At 39.4% G+C, this 18,423-nt stretch overlaps 1 protein-coding gene across 6 annotated transcripts in view; it reads right to left on the bottom strand.

The window, feature by feature from the left end:
* The window catches only part of LOC122551398 (double-stranded RNA-specific editase 1-like), a 322,482-nt gene that overhangs the window by 10,770 nt on the left and 293,289 nt on the right, over positions 1-18,423 (bottom strand). For all 6 annotated transcript variants that reach the window (XM_043693228.1, XM_043693225.1, XM_043693226.1 and 3 more), the window contains one exon: positions 3,478-3,656. In XM_043693228.1, the coding sequence (XP_043549163.1) occupies positions 3,478-3,656 (179 nt within the window). The remainder of the gene's footprint in view (positions 1-3,477; positions 3,657-18,423) is intronic.

Below are 18,423 nucleotides of genomic sequence, written 5' to 3'. Positions count from 1 at the left end.
AGACATGGTGCCGATCACACCCTAAGCTGAACTGGGAAGAGCCATAGTACACGCATAAAATCATGGAGTTATACAACTCGGAAACAGACCCTTCAGTCCAACGAGATAGCTGAAACTAATCTAGTCTAATTTGCCAGCATTTGGCCCATTTCCCTCGAAACCCTTCCTCTTCATTTCCCCATCCAGATGCCTTTCAAATGTTGTAATTGTACCAGCCTTAACCACTTCCTCTGGGAGTTTGTTCCATACACACACCACCCTCTGCATGAAAATGTTGCCCCTCAGATCCCTTTTAAATCATTCCCCTCTTACCCTACATCTATATGCTCTAGTTTTGGACTCCCCTACCCTGGGGAAAAGACCAAGACTATTCACCCTATCCATACCCCCTCATGATTTTATAAATTTCTGGAAGGTTACCCATCAGCCTCTGACCCTACAGAAAAATTAGCCTCAGCCTATTCAGCCTCTTGTTACAACTCAAACCATCTAAACCGGCAACATCCTGGTCTGAACCCTTTCAAGTTTAACAACATCTTTCTTGTAGCAAATAGACCAGAAGTGAATGCAGTATTCTAAAAGTGGCTTAACCAATATCCTGGACAGCCGCAACATGACATCGCAATCCCTTTACTCAATGCACTGATCAATGAAGGCAAGCATGCCAAATGTTGCCTTCAGCACCCTGTTTACCTGAGACTACACTTTCCTGCACCCCTAGAAACCTTTGTTTGGCATTACTCCTCAGGGCTCTCCCATTAACTCCCAGTTCTGCCCTGAATTACCTTACCAAAATGCAGCACCTCCCATTTATCTAAATTAAACTCCATCTGCCACTCCTTGGCCCACTGACCCAACTGATCAAGGCCCCATTGTACTCCGTGACAACTTTCTTCAATGTCCATACCTCCAATTCTGGCGTCTTTTGCAAACTTAATAATCATACCTCTTATATGCACATACAAATAATTCATATAAACGATGAAAACCAGCAGACCCAGCCTCCAGTCCAAAAAGCAATCCTCCACTATCACCCTTTGTCTCCTACCTTTAAGCTAATTTTATATCCAATTGGATAGCTCCTCTTGGATTCCATGTGATCTAACCTTGCTAACCAATCTACCATGTTGAACGCCTTACTGAAGTCCATATAGACAATGTCTGCTGCCCTGCCTTCATCAATTTTCTTTGTCATGTCTTCAAAAAAACTCAATCAAGTTGTTGAGACATGATTTCCCACATACAAAGCCATGCTGACTCTCCCTAATCAATCCTTGCCTTTCCAAATGCATGTAAATCCTGTCCTTCAGAATTCTCTCCAACAACTTGTCCACCCCGGATGTCAGGCTCACCAGATTACAATTCCCTGGCTTTACCCAACCACCTTTCTTAAATAACGGCACTACATTTGCCAATCTCCAGTCTTCCAGCACCTCACCTGTGGCTATTGAGATACAAATATCTCAGCAAGGGGCCTAGCGATCTCTTCCATAGCTTCCCACAGAGTTCTTGGGTACACCTGATCAGGTCCCAGGGATTTATCCATCTTTTTGCATGTTATGGACCAGGCCAGACCCCTCAAAACATTTCAAGAAGGTAGCCCAGACCCAAACTTTGCTAGCTGTCTTAAGCAGGTGTACAGTGGATATTCCAGGAGAAATGTCGCTGGTCAAACCATTTAGTTTCAAACAAAATACAATTTATTTACAAGATTAACGAATGAAACACAAGCAAAAGAGAACCGAATACAGAATAATTTAACTTATCCGAAAACCCAACAGATTATCCCAACCTACTGATGCTGTTCCCAATACTTGCAACAATATCCTTGGCACAAAAGGTAAAATCAAACACAGGGTCTTACAGGAGAGAAGTCAGAGAGAGAGTACCAGCCTGGATCTGCTTCTTTGGGTCCAGGAGCTTCAGAACACTACTACTAAAAACCAAACCAAACCAAACCAGAAAAAGCTGAGCTGGGAGAACTGACCACTCTGCAAGTTTTCAAAAACTTAAAAGCCTGTTGCCTGAGGCAAAATCTGTTAACTATAATCAAACTGGCCCTAAAATCCTTCAACTTAGACTTTTTGGAGTCTGTGTCTTTTACAACCTCTCTAGGAAAAAAAACAAGGACAACATAACCTTGTTAAAGGAGCAGCATCCTCACAATGCATTTTAAGACATCCAGCACCTTATCTTCAGTAATATAGACACTTTTCAAGATATCACAATTTATTTCCCCCTGTTCTCTAGCTTCCAATTCCTTCTCCACAGTAAATACTGACACAAATACTTGTTCAGTATGTCATCCATCTTCTGTAGTTCCACACACAGATAGCCCCCTGCTTTAATAGATATTATTTTAAACCCAACTAAAATTTCCTGAGTTACTACACTAGACTGTCTCCCGTTGCCTTATTGGCTACAGTCTCAAATGATCAAATTAATATTGGGTTTTGTGTTTCGATTATATTAGATCCCTACACCTTACATTATAGCATTGTGACATGTGGCACTACTGCTGTGCTGATAGAGAAAACTGAAGGAGTGATCTCATTCCCCAAAACTTGCTTATCTATGAGTTACTGTGGTATTTCAGCAAAAACCTTTCATATATACGTTCCCTTCATTATTAAACCTGTCTTTGCATTATTTTAAGTAGGACATTCTTCACTTTGTACCTTGTTGCATGAAAGAATCTCTCCTGAACTCCAGCCAGTACCTGCACCAGTGATCTTGATTCTGTCTCTGGCTTTTAAGCCCCATGTCAATGGAAACAGTTTCTCCCAATCTACTCTATCAATGTCCCTCACAGCCTTGCACCATTTTAATTCAAAAGGTTGGCTGATACTCCATTTTATGGTATTTTACAGTTGGGAGTCAGCTACATAAATTTGTTGGGAAAACCACTGAACAGATGACACCAATACCACAGCTAAGTAAATATAGTCTCAAGCGAAGTCATCTCAGAAGGAACCAACAGCCAAAAGGAAAAAGGTGTAGTAAAAATACAACAATAGTCAGTCATAAGTTTAAAATATAGAACTGATTAGATTGCATCAGTTTCATTTTGTTCACTTTAAGGATTCTAAGTAATTGAACTGAGCCAGTTGTAATAAAACTTTTTTGTGCACAAGAAATTACAGGACTATGTTTTGCAGTCTTTCTCAAATCGTGTTTATGGTGGACAATGTGGTAAATGTTCTGTTTATTTGGCACAATGTTGGTGAAGTTTTACTCTGAATCTTACTCATGGTGATTCATTGTTGTAGCATGAAAGAACATTATCGTGTATCTGGGCATAGAGTACTGAACAGGATAACATGAAATTAGCTTTACAATATAGAGCACTGACTATTTATAAGGAAAAACTTTGCATGCTTTGCTGAAATTTAAAATTAAAAAAATGGAATTAAGAGCATATTTTTAAAAAAGGGTGGGGGTGGGAAAGAGGGTGAGGAAATTACGAGACAATTTTACCTTTCCATGCAGGCGTAACCAACGACTATGCAGAACATGTTTACAAAGTCGAGAAGGGCGTCCCATATCATCTTTCCCTGTCATGGCATTAATAACTTCCAGGCCTGAGTCATCCACAACCCAATTGACACTGAAATTTGGTGCCTTGCCTGGTTGGCGTGATTCAGTGTTGCTAATACCTACAAAACAGACAATTAATACAAGTTCAGTCAAGTAAATGATTAAACATTGAAATTGTGAAATAAAACAAGAGTTGTATTTATCCCTTTAACTTCTTAATCGTGGATTCAGGATAGAAGTTTGTTAAAACAAAGTTTATTTAATCGCATTCTCAAAAGTTGCAGCATTAAAGAAAATCCTACTTTTTTTTAGGATATCTGAACATTTCTGTTGCAAAATTAGTTCCATCCACAAAAGCGTATCTGATGTCTTTGTTCAATTGAGTCACAGTCAGTTCTACAGCTCTCTACTACATAGATCTAATACTAAGCGATAGAATGCTCTCTTATTAACATGTGCCAGATAGTACAGAAATATTAAAAAAAAGTGAACATCAACAGTATGATCCTAGCAATAACTTCTCACGAGTCCAAAACAGAAACAGCTGATTCATTGGTGCAGTTTCCACAATTATAAAGATGGTAGCAGTGATGGATAAAGACTTTCAGGTTGGGCTTGACAGCTATCTCTTTGCCAGCTACCCCATTGCTATGAACTGGCACTTGAACCTTCAAAAGTTGCTACTTTTACAATGATTATCATAGAATCTGGTATATACATGTGTAGAGTTTAGAACTGGTACTGGAGAATGATTGGTAACTTCATGGAACCACAGCTGGCTGTAGAAAGATTGTGTCAGTTCCAGATCAAGCTCTTAGGCCCCAACAAATCTATTTTTGCTGATGCAAGACTAATCTTCAAGGGTATTTAAACTCTTTGGAACTAATTTTTGGCAGTTTGTGTCATGGCATTTATATTGAGCAGTTGAGCATCACATTAATGTTTCTTGTAGAACAAACAATAAAGAAAATTTACAGCCCAGACCTCTTGTTATTGATTCCCTTACCCAGGGAAAAAGCTTATCTCTATCCAACCTGTCTATACCCTTCATGATTTTGTAGACCTCAATCAGGTCCCCCCCCAATCTCCTTTCTTCTAATGAAAACAATCCTAACCTACTCAACCTCTCTTTATAGCTAGCACATTCCATACCAGGCAACATCCCTGTACACCTTCTCTGCACCCTCTCCAAACCGTCCGAACCAAAGTCCTGTCCAATTTTAACATGGCTTGCCAGCTTTTATATTCAATACCCCATCCAATGAAGGCGAGCATACCATATGCCTTCTTGACCACTCTATCCACCTGTGCAGCCATCTTCAGGGTACAATGGACCTGAACTCCCAGACCTCTCTGCTCATCAACTTTTCCCAAGACTCTGCCGTTTACAGTATAGTTCACTCTAGAATTAGACTTCCCAAAATGCATCACCTCACATTTGCCCAAATTGAACTCCATCTGCTACTTTGCCGCCCAACTCTCCAGCCTATCGAAATTCTCCTGTATTCTTTGACAGTCCCCTATGCTTTCTGCTACTCCATCAATCTTCGTGTCATCTGCAAACTTACTTATCAGACCAACAATGCCCTCTTTCAGATCATTTATGGATATCACAAACAACAGGGGCCCCAACACTGACTCCAGTGGAACACCACTGGTCACCTTCCTCCATTTCAAGAAACTCCCTTCAACAACTACTCTGTCTCCTGTTACTCAACCAGTTCTTTATCCACCTAGCTAGAACACCCTGCACACCATGTGACTTCAGTTTACCATGGGGAACCTTATTAAATGCTTTACTAAAATCCATGTATATGATATCTACAGCCCTTCCTTCATCTATCAACTTGATCACTTCCTTAAAGAAATCTATTAAGTTGGTAAGGCACGACCTGCCTCGTACAAAACCACATTACCTATCACTGATAAGCCCATTCTTTTCCAAATATAAATAGATTTTATCCTTCAGTATCTTCTCCAGTAACTTTTCCACCTCTGACGTCAGGCTCACTGGTCTGTAGTTACCTGGAATATCCCTACTACCCTTCCTGTACAGGGGGACAACATTAGCAACCCTCCAGTTCTCTGGCATTTCACCCATGTTTAACTCAGCTGGACCTTTTCAACATCTGTTGATATCTATATGCATGCTATATCTATTGCTACTGATGCCATTGCTTTTAATGTTTTTCTAAAGTACAACTCCTATTAATTACTGAAACAAATTGCTTATTTACATGAACAAAGCTAGATTTGTTAACTCTAGTTTGTCATGATTATTGTAATATAGATTAGAGTTAAATTTTTCACTGCATTCAATTGCATGATTGCTGTAGTAGTCTAAATTAATTTGATTATCCTGGACCCTCTATGCCTTATTTCAGACCAATGGCATTAATTGGAGCATGAAATGTTGCAGACAAATTATCTCCAAAATTGTTAACTTTGACCAAGAGGCCTTGTAAAGATCGAAGAGAAAATTAAACCATCACTGGAGTAGTGATAACAAGTACAAGTAAATATGAGAGGAGCTTGTCTAAAATTGTACTAACAAAATGGATGGATAATAAATAGTCGTGTCAAAGATGAGGTATTTGGTGAGAGGAATGTTAAACATGTCTTTGGCACTGTCCACACTGTTTGGAGTTTCATCAAGATTTTCTCATTACTGGTCTATGCTGACCTGAAAAAGTAAACAGAACTTTGGAAGGGTTAAATTATTTTTCTTCATGAGAGGAAAGGTTTTGCAACCTGAGGTATGCCAAGCATCTCATGGACATCAACACGGCAGAATTCAACAGAACACATCACTAACAGGGAAAATGAGTAACGATATGGGAATAGCATCTTCAAGCTTTGCTGTAAGGCACTAACCATTCAGACTCAGATCTATATTATTATTTGTTGTCATCACTAAGTTGCTAAATTCTCTACTTAACTCCATTGTGGGAGCACCAACAGCACAATACCTGAAGTTGTTCAAGTTGTCTAACTATTTCAATCTAAAGACAACAGCTAAAAGTAGCAAAGTCATTATCACTAAAAGTCATTATCACTCACATTTCGAAAATACAAATTACAAGCAACCTTGTTGTGAGAGGCTTCAGCCTTTTACACATTGTCTTAACCCAGCGAAGTGCAGTCAAGGTACCAATGTTACAATACTAATTCTGCAAGTGATGCAAAAAATTTTAAATTTAAACATTACGTATTTTAAAAAGGTTCCATTGAAACTAACAAGCATTCTGACTGGATCACAACCCAAGCATGGAAAGGAATCAGTCCATAATTATTTTTAGACATGCACACGCTGTAATTGACTCTGGGATGAGTCTAAGGTTTTAGTCTTTACTTTCTTAACTGGAACAGCATTTCAAAAACGTCCCACTCCTGGTATGAAAAATTCTGATTGACATATCCCTTCCTCTGGTATCTTGGTCATGTTAAGTTTACCTATGCTGTTTTAATATATTGTATATTTCATTTGATTGTTACTTCAATTCCTTAGCTTTCCTCTCAACTGGATTACCTCACACTCCAAAATTTGTGTTTTATTTTCTTTATCAGTCCATTTTGTTATTTGTGGGAATATCACACTTAAATGCACTCAGAAAAGTTTATTTTAAAAAAATTAATTATTCAACTGACAATTTTATTTTACCTCATCATGGGTCCTTACCTCTACCAATGGTGGAGAGTGATACAACTGTCACTGTGTACATAAAGACAAAGGATGGTGAACAGGAGAATACGTTGGGATGAATTGGCACAATTACCATAAAGGGTCATGAAGGAGAGACTGGGGCATAGGTTAGCATGGAAGGACCAGGAGTGGAGGTGGTGTTTTGGTGGTGGTGGTGGTGGTTGTGGGGGATGGGGGGAGATGGGAGGAGGAGGTGGTATTGGTAATGTGCATTGTGTGGCATGAGTTAGTATAATTGAAGCCTATGGAATGTGAGGGAGTTAACAGAAAGACACGAGCAGGGAAATGTCCTGACTCTGCACTTCCAATATGGGAGCAAAAATTCAGACTACAGACTACAAAAGGAAACTACTTCCAAGCTTTTCCAATCAAAGCAACATCCATTTATCATGGCAAATCTCAGTTGGAACTCATTTGGAGACCATCAAATAGAAGCCACACAATTCCAAGGAAGAAACTACCAAATGAGACAACGTTGGCAGTGAGTTCATCTTCATTGACCAACTAAGACAAATACCTTGTATCGAACCACATCAAACAATAATGCAGCTGCAATTTAATAACTTTTTAACAAAAATACTGGCATTCAGATTTGTTGCACTATGCTTCATAAAATGACAAAAAGTTTTTACAAAGTAAGTCAGTGTACTTTCTCAGCCTTAAGTTTGCATTAAGGACTAGGTTTGAAATCAGGTTGGATTGTATTTGTATTTAGAAGTAGTGAAACCAACTTGCTAGATTTGCATATAACACATTCTTACCTCCAAAATAACAGATAACATAATTTGAAGTACATTACAACAAAATGTGTCACAGCAGGTTTTTGAAGGTATTTAGACCTCATGAACAAGGTGGATCTTGGATTTGTTTTCAGAAAATATACATAAGGTCTTCCACAAATAAGCATAAACAGGACCAGAATTTGGATGTAGGTTTGCTCACTGAGCTGAAAGGTTCATTTCCAGACGTTTCATCACGTTACGAGGTAACATCTTCAGTGGGCCTCATGCGAAACACTGCTGAAAATTCCTGCTTTCTATTTATATATTTGGGTTGGTGATGTCATTTCCTGTGGTGATGCTATTTCCTGTGGTGATGTCACTTGCTGTTCCTTTTTTCAGGGGATGGTAGATGGGGTCCAAGTCAATGTGTTTGTTGATAGAGTTCTGGTTGGAATGCCATGCTTCTAGGAATTCTCGTGCGTGTCTTTGTTTGGCTTGTTCTAGGACGGATGTGTTGTCCCAGTCAAAGTGGTGTCCTTCCTCATCCATATGTAAGGCTACTAGTGAGAGAGGGTCATGTCTTTTTGTGGCTAGTTGGTGTTCATGTATCCTGGTGACTAGTTTTCTCCCTGTTTGTCCAATGTTCAAAGTACAAATCTCTCCCTGTTTTATTCCACAGATATATCCTAAGAGAAATGTAATGGATTGCTGGTAATATCATTTGTTTAAGGTTTTTCTGGAATTACTGGCAATACCCTAATTGGTTAATGACACTATTAATACAGAGAAATATGCCTCTTTCAACTGGTTTTGACTTGCACCTGATACTAATCTATACATGATTCAATCTGAAGTGGTCTAGATAACCAGTTATACAAAATAAAAGCACAAAAATACTGAATGGGACTTATCACAATAAATTTGACAGTGATTTTGTCTGAATACAACTAAGGCAACAATCTCAGTCTTTCGAACTCTACAGAGTCATATCTTTCAGTCAAAATTTCCGAGTCCTCTGTAAAGGAAGGTTATTCAAGAGTACAACGGGATTTTGATCAACTGAGCCAGGGGGCCGAGGAATGACAGATGGAGCTTTATTGAGATAAATGCGAGGAAGTGCATTTTGGTAAGACAAACCAGTGCAGGGCTTACACAGTTAATGGTAGGGCCCTGGCAAGTGTTGCCCAACAGGAAAACGAAGGGGTGCAGTTATGTAATTCCTTGAAAGTGGCATCTCAGGTAGACAGGTTGGTGAAGAAGGCATTTGGCATGTTTGCCTTCATCTGTCAGAGCACTGAATACAGGAGTTGGGACACCACATTACAGCTGTACAAGATATCGGTATGGCCACATTTGGAGTACTCCATATAATTCTGGTCTTCCTACTATAAGGAAACATGTTATTAAACTCGACAGGGCGCAAAAAAGATTTACAAGGTTGTTACTGAAGCTGGAATGTTTGAGATATAAAGGAGAGGTTGGATAGGCTGGGACATTTTTCATTGAAGTGTGACCTTATAGAGGTTTATAAAGTCGTCAGGTTTTCTCCCCAGGGCAGGGGAATCCAAAACTAGAGGGCACAGGTTTAAGGCTAAAGATTTAAAAGGGACCTGAGGGGCAGCTTTTTCACCCAGAGGGTGGTGCATTTATGGAATGAGCTGCCAGAGGGAATTGTAGAGGCAAGAACAATACAACATTTAAACGACATTTGGACAGGTACATAGGGAGGAAGAGTTTAGAGGGATATAGGCCAAATGCAGGCGAATAGGACTAGTTAAGTTTCGGAAACCTAGACAAGTTGGGCCAAAGGGTCTGTTTCTATGCTGTATATCTAAGACTGTATAATCCTTAGTCCTGTTCTGCCTTACAGCAGACCAGACGCAACAGAAATTGGCAGGTGGGAGGACAGCATAGTGGTACACAAATGGGTGGCTACTGTCCTGTAAAGTTCTCAGCACCGACACGAGGTGTCAAATTTTAACTGACAATAACAAATGCTAAACACCATACCAACTGATGAACTGCTTTAACCTCTGATCTGGTTGAGTTCTGAAAGACAAAATTGCCAGACTCTGGCTGCATCAGGGGCCATGTACCTAATTTCTTTTGTCCTCACTACCTAACCGTCACAGACACTGGTAACTGGTGGAAGGTGTTTACACCAGTTGGCTCAAACATTAATTTCTCACTCCGTGGAGTGCCATGAACACACATTATTGTAATACATGTATATTCGCAAAACACTGACACCTCAGGAAGAGTTAAAAAGCATCTAAGAGACATGAGCTATCACCAGGCAATTCTTGATGCTGTTAAACTCCAGTCATGAAAAGACTTGGTTCTTCACAAAAACTCTTACCATACTCAATGTTAATATGAAAACTTTGGTTTTGCTGTGTAATAGGAACCATTTCAATGCAAAGTTAAAATTTTATTATGAACAAATCCTTGAAAATAAAAATTTGGAATACATAATTAGATATTCTCAAAAAATATAAAACAATCAAAACTAAAATACACTCATTCCAAAAAGGATCTGCTGGAAATTTGATCCACATCAAACATGGACAAACCTCTGCTATGTTATCTCAATAAATTCTCTCCCCTACATAATTCAATCCCACTGATCTCAATTCCAACAAAAGAGCAGCTCTCTAAGCAAATCTGCATTCATTTTAGATTATGACCCTTGTGGATCATCATACAGTTAATACAATATTTGAATTATATACTTCAGCACAATTAACAAGAAAGAAACACATAATCAAAAACAGAGTCTTCTCTTCCTTGTGCATTACAAAGAAACCTGCACTCAAACAAATCCTAATTCACACTGCACAATTTCCGGCAAACTCTCATGTTTCTCAGTTCCTAAGTCCAACAGAAAGTGTTAATGATAATAAGAAAATTCACTTGACAGCACTTCCTGAAATGGCTCTAAGAACTGAATCGGCAAACCTCAACCTGCACATAGGTGACTTGATTCGATACCCTTAAGCTTCATCATTTAGTTCAACATAGCAGGCTGCTTTGCCAGTTTTGAGTTTGAAATTCCTGCCAGACTTCAAGAGATTACAAATCAGACTGTTTGCCGATGTGATGTTTGACCTGCTTACAATGCCTAGTTTCGTTGTGATAGATGGTAATCTTTTACAATCTCTCAGCAGCTGCGTGTGCACATTAAATCACGTTTATTTTGGGGCTGCATGGAGGTCTGTAGGTCATTACTGCATAAGGGTCATATTCAGCCAAGCAGAACAGACTGAAGACTTTGAGCTTTTCACTGAAGTTTGTGGCTGAGAAGGGCTTAAATGCGGTGAGACAAATTGGTTATTTCAGAGGCAATATCAGTTCTTTTCAATATGCCTCTTAACTCTTTGGTAGCCCACAGCATTTATAGGAAATCTTCACAGAAAAAGAAATGGACTAAATGCTACAACCTACTTGTAGGAATTCGCTGTTAAGATCAAAACACTCCTCAATTTCAACAAATTACAAGTTTTGTAATGTAAATGTAAACATAAGTGAACCTCTGGGTCAAGTCTATTAACAACATAGATGTCGATTTTGAATAGTGGAGAAGGAAAGTTAAGACAATAAACAGTGAGATGCAGATGACAGATGTAGACTTAACAACAATACTGACAGACTTAGAAATCAGAGAACACATTGCAGATCAAATTTAATGTAGGGGAGTGTGACGTGATGCATGAGGGAAGACAATATAAAAACTATGTCAATTTAAACAGGTCAGGAACAGTATCAGAAAGAAATATGCTGTCCAATTGTCCCAATTCCTGACTGTTAATCCAAAGCCTTGCAAATTCTTCCCTTCATGTAGAATTTCCTTTTGAAACTTACTTTTGAAACTTGCACAATTCTTGCATTCCAGATAAATACAAATTCAACAAAATAAAAATATTTCCCCTGTTCCTTTTCAAACAATCTAAATTTCTGTGCTGTTTATTAACCTTTATTCAAGTAGAAAAGGATTGTCATGAGTTACTCTATCAAATCCCTTTGAAGGTCTCAATCACATTGCTCTTTCTCTCCAAGACCAACAACTCCATCTCTATTATTTTCACATAACTAAGGTCCCTTACCCTCACGCCATTTTGTTAAATCTCATTCGTATTATCTCTTGATATCCTTCATGAGATGTGGCAGCCCACATTAGATATAAGTGGTATTTAATGAAGATGACACAGGTGTTGGCCACCAGTTGGAAGTCCAGCAAGAGCAACAAATGATCTCTTTCAGGGAAAGACCTATCAGACACATAATTGGGCAGCTGCGGTCTTCCCCAGGATCTGGAGCCCAATAGCTCTTCAATGCTCAGCAGCCCCACTGGGCAGGCGGTGACTGCTGTCTGCTGTACATCTATTTGAGGTCGAGGACTGCCAAACAGCAATGCATAGGTGAGCTATCGTGTGAGGGAAGACAGAGTGAAGATCACAGGGGAAAAAGATGCAGCTGTTGATGTAACAGTTCTCTCAACTTACTGTGATTTGCAAACTGTAGATCATGGAAGATAAATCAACCTATATAGATAACTTTATATATCGCCCCAAGAAAAGTGCTTTTGCATAAAGGTTGACCATTCTCCCCTAGTCAGGAATGTCAAATTAAACTTGCACTACTCAGCTTTTACATCCTACAAATGTGTGTTTCAGTAACCTTATGATTTGGATTAAGGGGTCAAGCAGGTAATAAACACTATGTTGCAAGTGTGGGTGAGCTTAAGTCAGAATCAACTTAAGACAGAGCAGATGGATAGGAATGTGTTTTCCAACAAAACAAAGCAGTTTCAAAAATAAAACATTTGCTAACTCATCAAAAAACTGTGCTGGAACGAAAGACTTTAGTGTGAGTGAAAGACTGGTGAGAGAATGGCAAGAGGGAAAATCCACCCTGAAGAAGACGTTAAGACCAAATATGCCACTGAGGACAGACACTGGCCTGATCTTGAGAAGCATATATCAGAACAATCTTTGAAAATTGTCAGGTGGTTTCGCAGTCACCAGAAATGCAATGCAGTTGGGTCAAATCAAACCATCGTCCAGAAACAATTTCAGATTATGGAACAATATTATCTCACATAGTCATAGCACATCATGATCACCTGTCGACTACCAGAATGATGTCAAATTTCCAGTTTCCAGCTATTTATCATCAGATTTATTATCTGAATGGCAATAAATTAGAGATGTGGATGGTGCAATAAGACTTGGGTACCATCACGAAAGTAAGCATGCAGATGCAACAAATAATGAAGGCAGGTAATGGTACAGGAGCAGGGATGTCTTGCTGCAACTGTACAGGGCATTGGTAAGACCATATTTGGGGTAGTGTGTGCAGTTTTGGTCTCCTTATCGGAGGAAGGATACTCTGGCTACTGAGTGCAAAGAAGGTTCCCCAGAATTATTCCTGGGATGGTGAGACTGATGTATGGAAAGAGACTGGATCAATTATGACTATAGTCACTGAAGTAAAGAACAATGCAGGAGTATCTTGAAGAGACCGATACAATTTTAGCAAGATTAGATAGGGGAGATTCAGGAAAGATGTTCTCAGGAAAGATCAGGGAGCCCAGAACCAGGGGCCACAGTTTAAAGAATAAGGAGGAGACCTTTTTGATAGAGATGAGAATAAATGTCTTCACCCAGAGAGTGGTGAGCTTGTGAAATTCTTTGTCACAGGAAGTTGATGAGGCTAAAACATTGAAGACTTTCAAGTTCTTAGGGTTAGAAAGATGGGGAGAAAACAGGAACACAGGACTGAGATGGGTGATCAGCCATGATCATAATGAATGATCTTGAAAATGAGCAACCTTGAAAAATAAAAGAGTACCCATTAAATCAAACCAACAAGTTGGATGAAATACCTGTGAATTTGAATATGTCCAGTAAACGAACTGGTTAGGGAAAAGACTTCAAAACAGTCCCTGTGAAAACCACAAACATTTTTATTTTATTGTTCAGGCATGCAATGAGGGCATCACTCACTGGAACAGCATATAATGTCTTTCCCTTGACATCAGTATCCCTAAAATGCAACTTGAAAGGGAGTTTCAGGATCTTGAACCATCAGCACTGAAGTTTGGTAATATATTTCCAAGTCAGGATGGTTCATGGCATGGAGGGGAACTTGCAGGTGGTGGTGTACCCATGTATTTGCATGCCATTGCTCTGGGTTTGGAAGGTGCTATCTCAAGAGCCTTAGCAACATATTCAGTGCATCTTTTATGCACTTGCAACTGAGCATCAGTGCTGGACAGAATGAGTACTTATAAATGTGATGCCAGTCAAAACGGCTGCTTTCTCTTGGACGGTAACAAGCTTCCTGAGTGCTGCCTCCAGGCAAGTGAAAAATATTTCATCATACTCCTGATTTATGCCTTGTAATGTTGGACATTGTAGAATCATAAGCAAACATCCCCACTTCTGACCTTACAATCAAAGCAGGGTCATTGATGAAGCAGTAAAGATGTTTGGAGCAAGGAGATGACCCTGAAGAACTTTTGCAGTGATATCCCAGAGCTGTAATGATAGACTTCCAATAGCCCCCTAAATCTATGTGTGGAGAGATTCCCCTCCAGTTCCCACCATTGATGGCTGTATTCAGTAATCAAGGCTCCAAGCTCTGGAAACCCTTTCCCTGAAAGCTTTTTATCTTACTTTCTTCCTCTGAGCATTCTTTAAAATTTTCCTCTCGAACCAAACTTAGGTGGCTTGGTATTCTGTATTTTATAATGCTCTTGTGACGTTTCATTACAATAAAGGTGATGTACACACATACATTGCTTTGCAGTTAACGTAAAATCAAGGCAGCTCTCAAGTGGATGGAGTATAAAGAAACTTTACTTAAGTTGAAGTCAGTGGGAATCAGAGGAAAACTTTCTGGTTGACAGTTACAACGGTCACTGAGGATGGTGGCCGCAGACAATGACCGTTTATCATCTCCGCCCAGGACACAGTTGCACAGGTTGTGCAGGTTAATGCCTTCGGACAAACTTTCTTTACCTGTTTCATTGCTGAACTTCTCTCCATCATCAAGTGGGGCTATGAGCTGACAATTCAAAGACAATCAACTTCTCATGCATTGGCTTAAACATCCAGGCCCTCCAGTGCTGCGGTACAGTGGCTCAGAATGTGTTATCAACAGCATACGCTCAGCTAATTGTCAAAATACCTTTGGCAGCACCTTCCAAGTTTGCAATCTGCACCACAGCATAGTACTAGAGCAGCAAGAGTACTAGAAAATTCACCTCCAATTTCTTTTGCTAGCTACACATCACAGGAAAATGATGGTCTAGTGACCAGAAGACCCAGCTTAATGCTTTGGAACACAGGCACAAATTCCACAACACCAGGTGGAATTGAAATTTAATTAAATAAAAGTATAAAATTAAAAGGGGTCTTGTGGCACAGTGATAGTGTCCCTACCTCTGAGCCAGGAGGCCTGTGCCCAAGTCCTACCTTCTCCAGTGCTGGGAAATAACATCCTGAAGAAGTTGAGAGAGAAAAGACAGTCTGGAATTGAAAGTTAATGTCAATGGTGACTGTGAAAACTATTACAGATTTTTGTAAAATCCCATCTGTTTCATTTACGGCCTTCAGGGGAGGAAATCTCCCATCCTATGTGTGACTACGCACCCAAATCCCTTGGACGAATAAATTTTAAAAGTAAAGATTCTGAGCATGAGTGCTCAAATTCCTGAAACTCCTTATCAAATGGACTGTCGTGGACCGAAAGAAATCCATGACAATCTTTTCAATAATAACTGGGGAGAGGTAATAAATGCCTGCCGAGCAAGTGAGTTCCACAACTTGAGAATGATTTCAAAATTAGCTCAAGTCTGTTACAAGTCTTTTCATTGTTTGCTACATTTCCAAGTTTTATGACATCTGAAATTTTGATACTGGTATATCCGTATTCAGGTCTGTATTGTACATCAATGCAATGTCCTAATCTTGACTTCTCATAGGACACATTTTGTTTGAACAGTCTGAAAAATAACCATAAACCACTACTGTCTGCTGCCAACTTCTTAACGAGGCAGCCATTGTCCTTTTAATCGGATGCGTGTCAATTTTGTTGGTCAGCAAGATATATGGTATTTCATCAAATTCCTTGGGATTCTACACAGACTTTATCAACTGCACAATGACATTAAACACTTCATATCTATTGCGATTAAAGGTTGGACAAAGACGTTTAATTCTAGCCTGTAGTTACTCATAATTCCAAACAATTATTTAAACTCTTAGTCTATGCGATGTTACCTTTTATAAATGGGAAGGCCATGTTTATAGTCAAGATTCACCGAACACTGGGATCAACTGTCTCAACAATGGGTTTTTTAGATTAGATTAGATTACTTACAGTGTGGAAACAGGCCCTTCGGCCCAACAAGTCCACACCGCCCCGCCGAAGCGCAACCCACCCATACTCCTACATCTACCCCTTACCTAACACTACGGGCAATTTAGCATGGCCAATTCACCTGACCTGCACATCTTTGGACTGTGGGAGGAAACCGGAGCACCCGGAGGAAACCCACGCAGACACGGGGAGAATGTGCAAACTGCACACAGTCAGTCGCATACTGATGGAGTAAAACATCCCATGTAACAGGTCATGAACTCATATGGGTAAGGGAGGAGTGCTGGAAATCACAAGGCAATTCTACCTGGGAAACCTTAATATTCGCTGTCAATTCCACTGCCACTTATCAAACAGGAAATTTAGAGCCCTTGTGTTGCTGTGGCAGTGTCCCTACCCTTGGAGTGGAAGATCCAGGTTCAAGTCCCACCTGCTACAGAGGTGTGTAATAACATCTCTGAATATGCTGATTAGAAAATTAGAAAATTAATTCAGGTGTAAAAAATTAGCCAAGTACTCTGCAAAACAGCTCATATTCTGGGACAGATTTGTGTTCTCATTACACTACAAGGTCTGTACTGACAAATAGAATTAAATAAAGCCAGTTATTGCTTTGCTTACGGTGCTGCTTGTGAAGTGAAGTACAAATTACAAACCAGCAAGGTCAGGGAGGTTTACTGTGAACACATTCATCCTTCCAATTCTGTGAATTAGTAGTTAAGAGTAAATGATTAGTCAAATTACTCTGGAGACAGAGGCAAATGGAGGTTGACACATGAAGTGGCAGTCATCCAATGGACAAAGTGTGCAATTCAATCAGCCAATTTGTTCCTGGACACAGCTAATGAACCCAGTTTGTACTGAAGAGTTTTAAGTGTTCTTATTTATGTTAGAAGACACAAAGTAGACAAGAGATTGGTTCAGAACTACTTGACAACTATCAAAAATTGCCCTCCTCACCCATTTCTACATTTGAAATTCATTAACCCAGGCTACTAATACTGAAATATTGCCATTTATATCGGCCGAAGTTTTGCCATCTCTGTATTTAGCACAAAAGGCAAAAACAGTAAAATCAATATACTTTTCAGTCAGAGGAAATGCTTGCACGTACTTCAGATGGATTCAGGGCCAAGACAGATATGCAGAGTGGCAAGTAATGTATCAAGAAATACGAGAGTCAAAGTTAGCACATGGCCTGTGGAAACATAACAGCTCAGTTCCATTAAAAATTTTCAAGGTTGATGTGACAAATGGTAGAACTGCCTTGGTCGTGTGTGACTGAAAAACATCCTTTTACACTCCACAAGCAGGCCACCTATGTACCCGAGAAAATACTTTTATCAATGTAGGAATGATTGTATAATGCATGAGAATGTAATGTTAAATACATTAAACTGTAGAGGCGTAAACAGGAAGTCATCTCATACATTTGATATAATCCATAGATTGAACAAGTCATGCAACATATTCCCAGCACAAACAGTCTGCTCTGTTCAGGAATATATAACTGCTACACTTTCTAAAATGCTCCAGTGGCTTTCATATGCATTGAAATATTACATTCAGTGTAAAATATGACAATATCTTTTCCTCTGCACTGGGTAAATGCAAGTGCACTGGACATTAAAGTTGCAGCTACTTTTGCAATGTTTAGATATAACAAGGTTTTTTGACCTTTCATTTGTGAAGGTGAACACCACTGACTATGACCATGATGAGTATTATTTTGGTATTCCAGTACACTGAAATGAACTGCAACACATTCAGAATATCCAGTCATTTATTCTCCACAGTGCTTTAATGTGACATCTCACATACATGTGAGACACAGATGTTAATTTCAGCCATCGGTGTTTCCAATTATTTCCAAACAAACATTTGCGTTCTCATCATTAAAAATCACTATCTTCAGTCTGCAACCTGAAATTGAACTTCTACATTAATTTTCCATTTGTTCTCTCTGTCTGGGTGTGCTATCTCCTTTTCTTGCCAGTCGCATTACCTAATTTGCAGTTTAAATAGTTGCTGATTTGATCTCACAGCTACATTAACTGCTGAACGGCAAATCTTCCA

Source organism: Chiloscyllium plagiosum, chromosome 7, assembly GCF_004010195.1.
Source record: "Chiloscyllium plagiosum isolate BGI_BamShark_2017 chromosome 7, ASM401019v2, whole genome shotgun sequence".
NCBI lineage: Eukaryota > Metazoa > Chordata > Chondrichthyes > Orectolobiformes > Hemiscylliidae > Chiloscyllium > Chiloscyllium plagiosum.
Note: the sequence above shows the minus strand (reverse complement) of the source record. Positions and strands in the feature narration are given on the sequence as shown.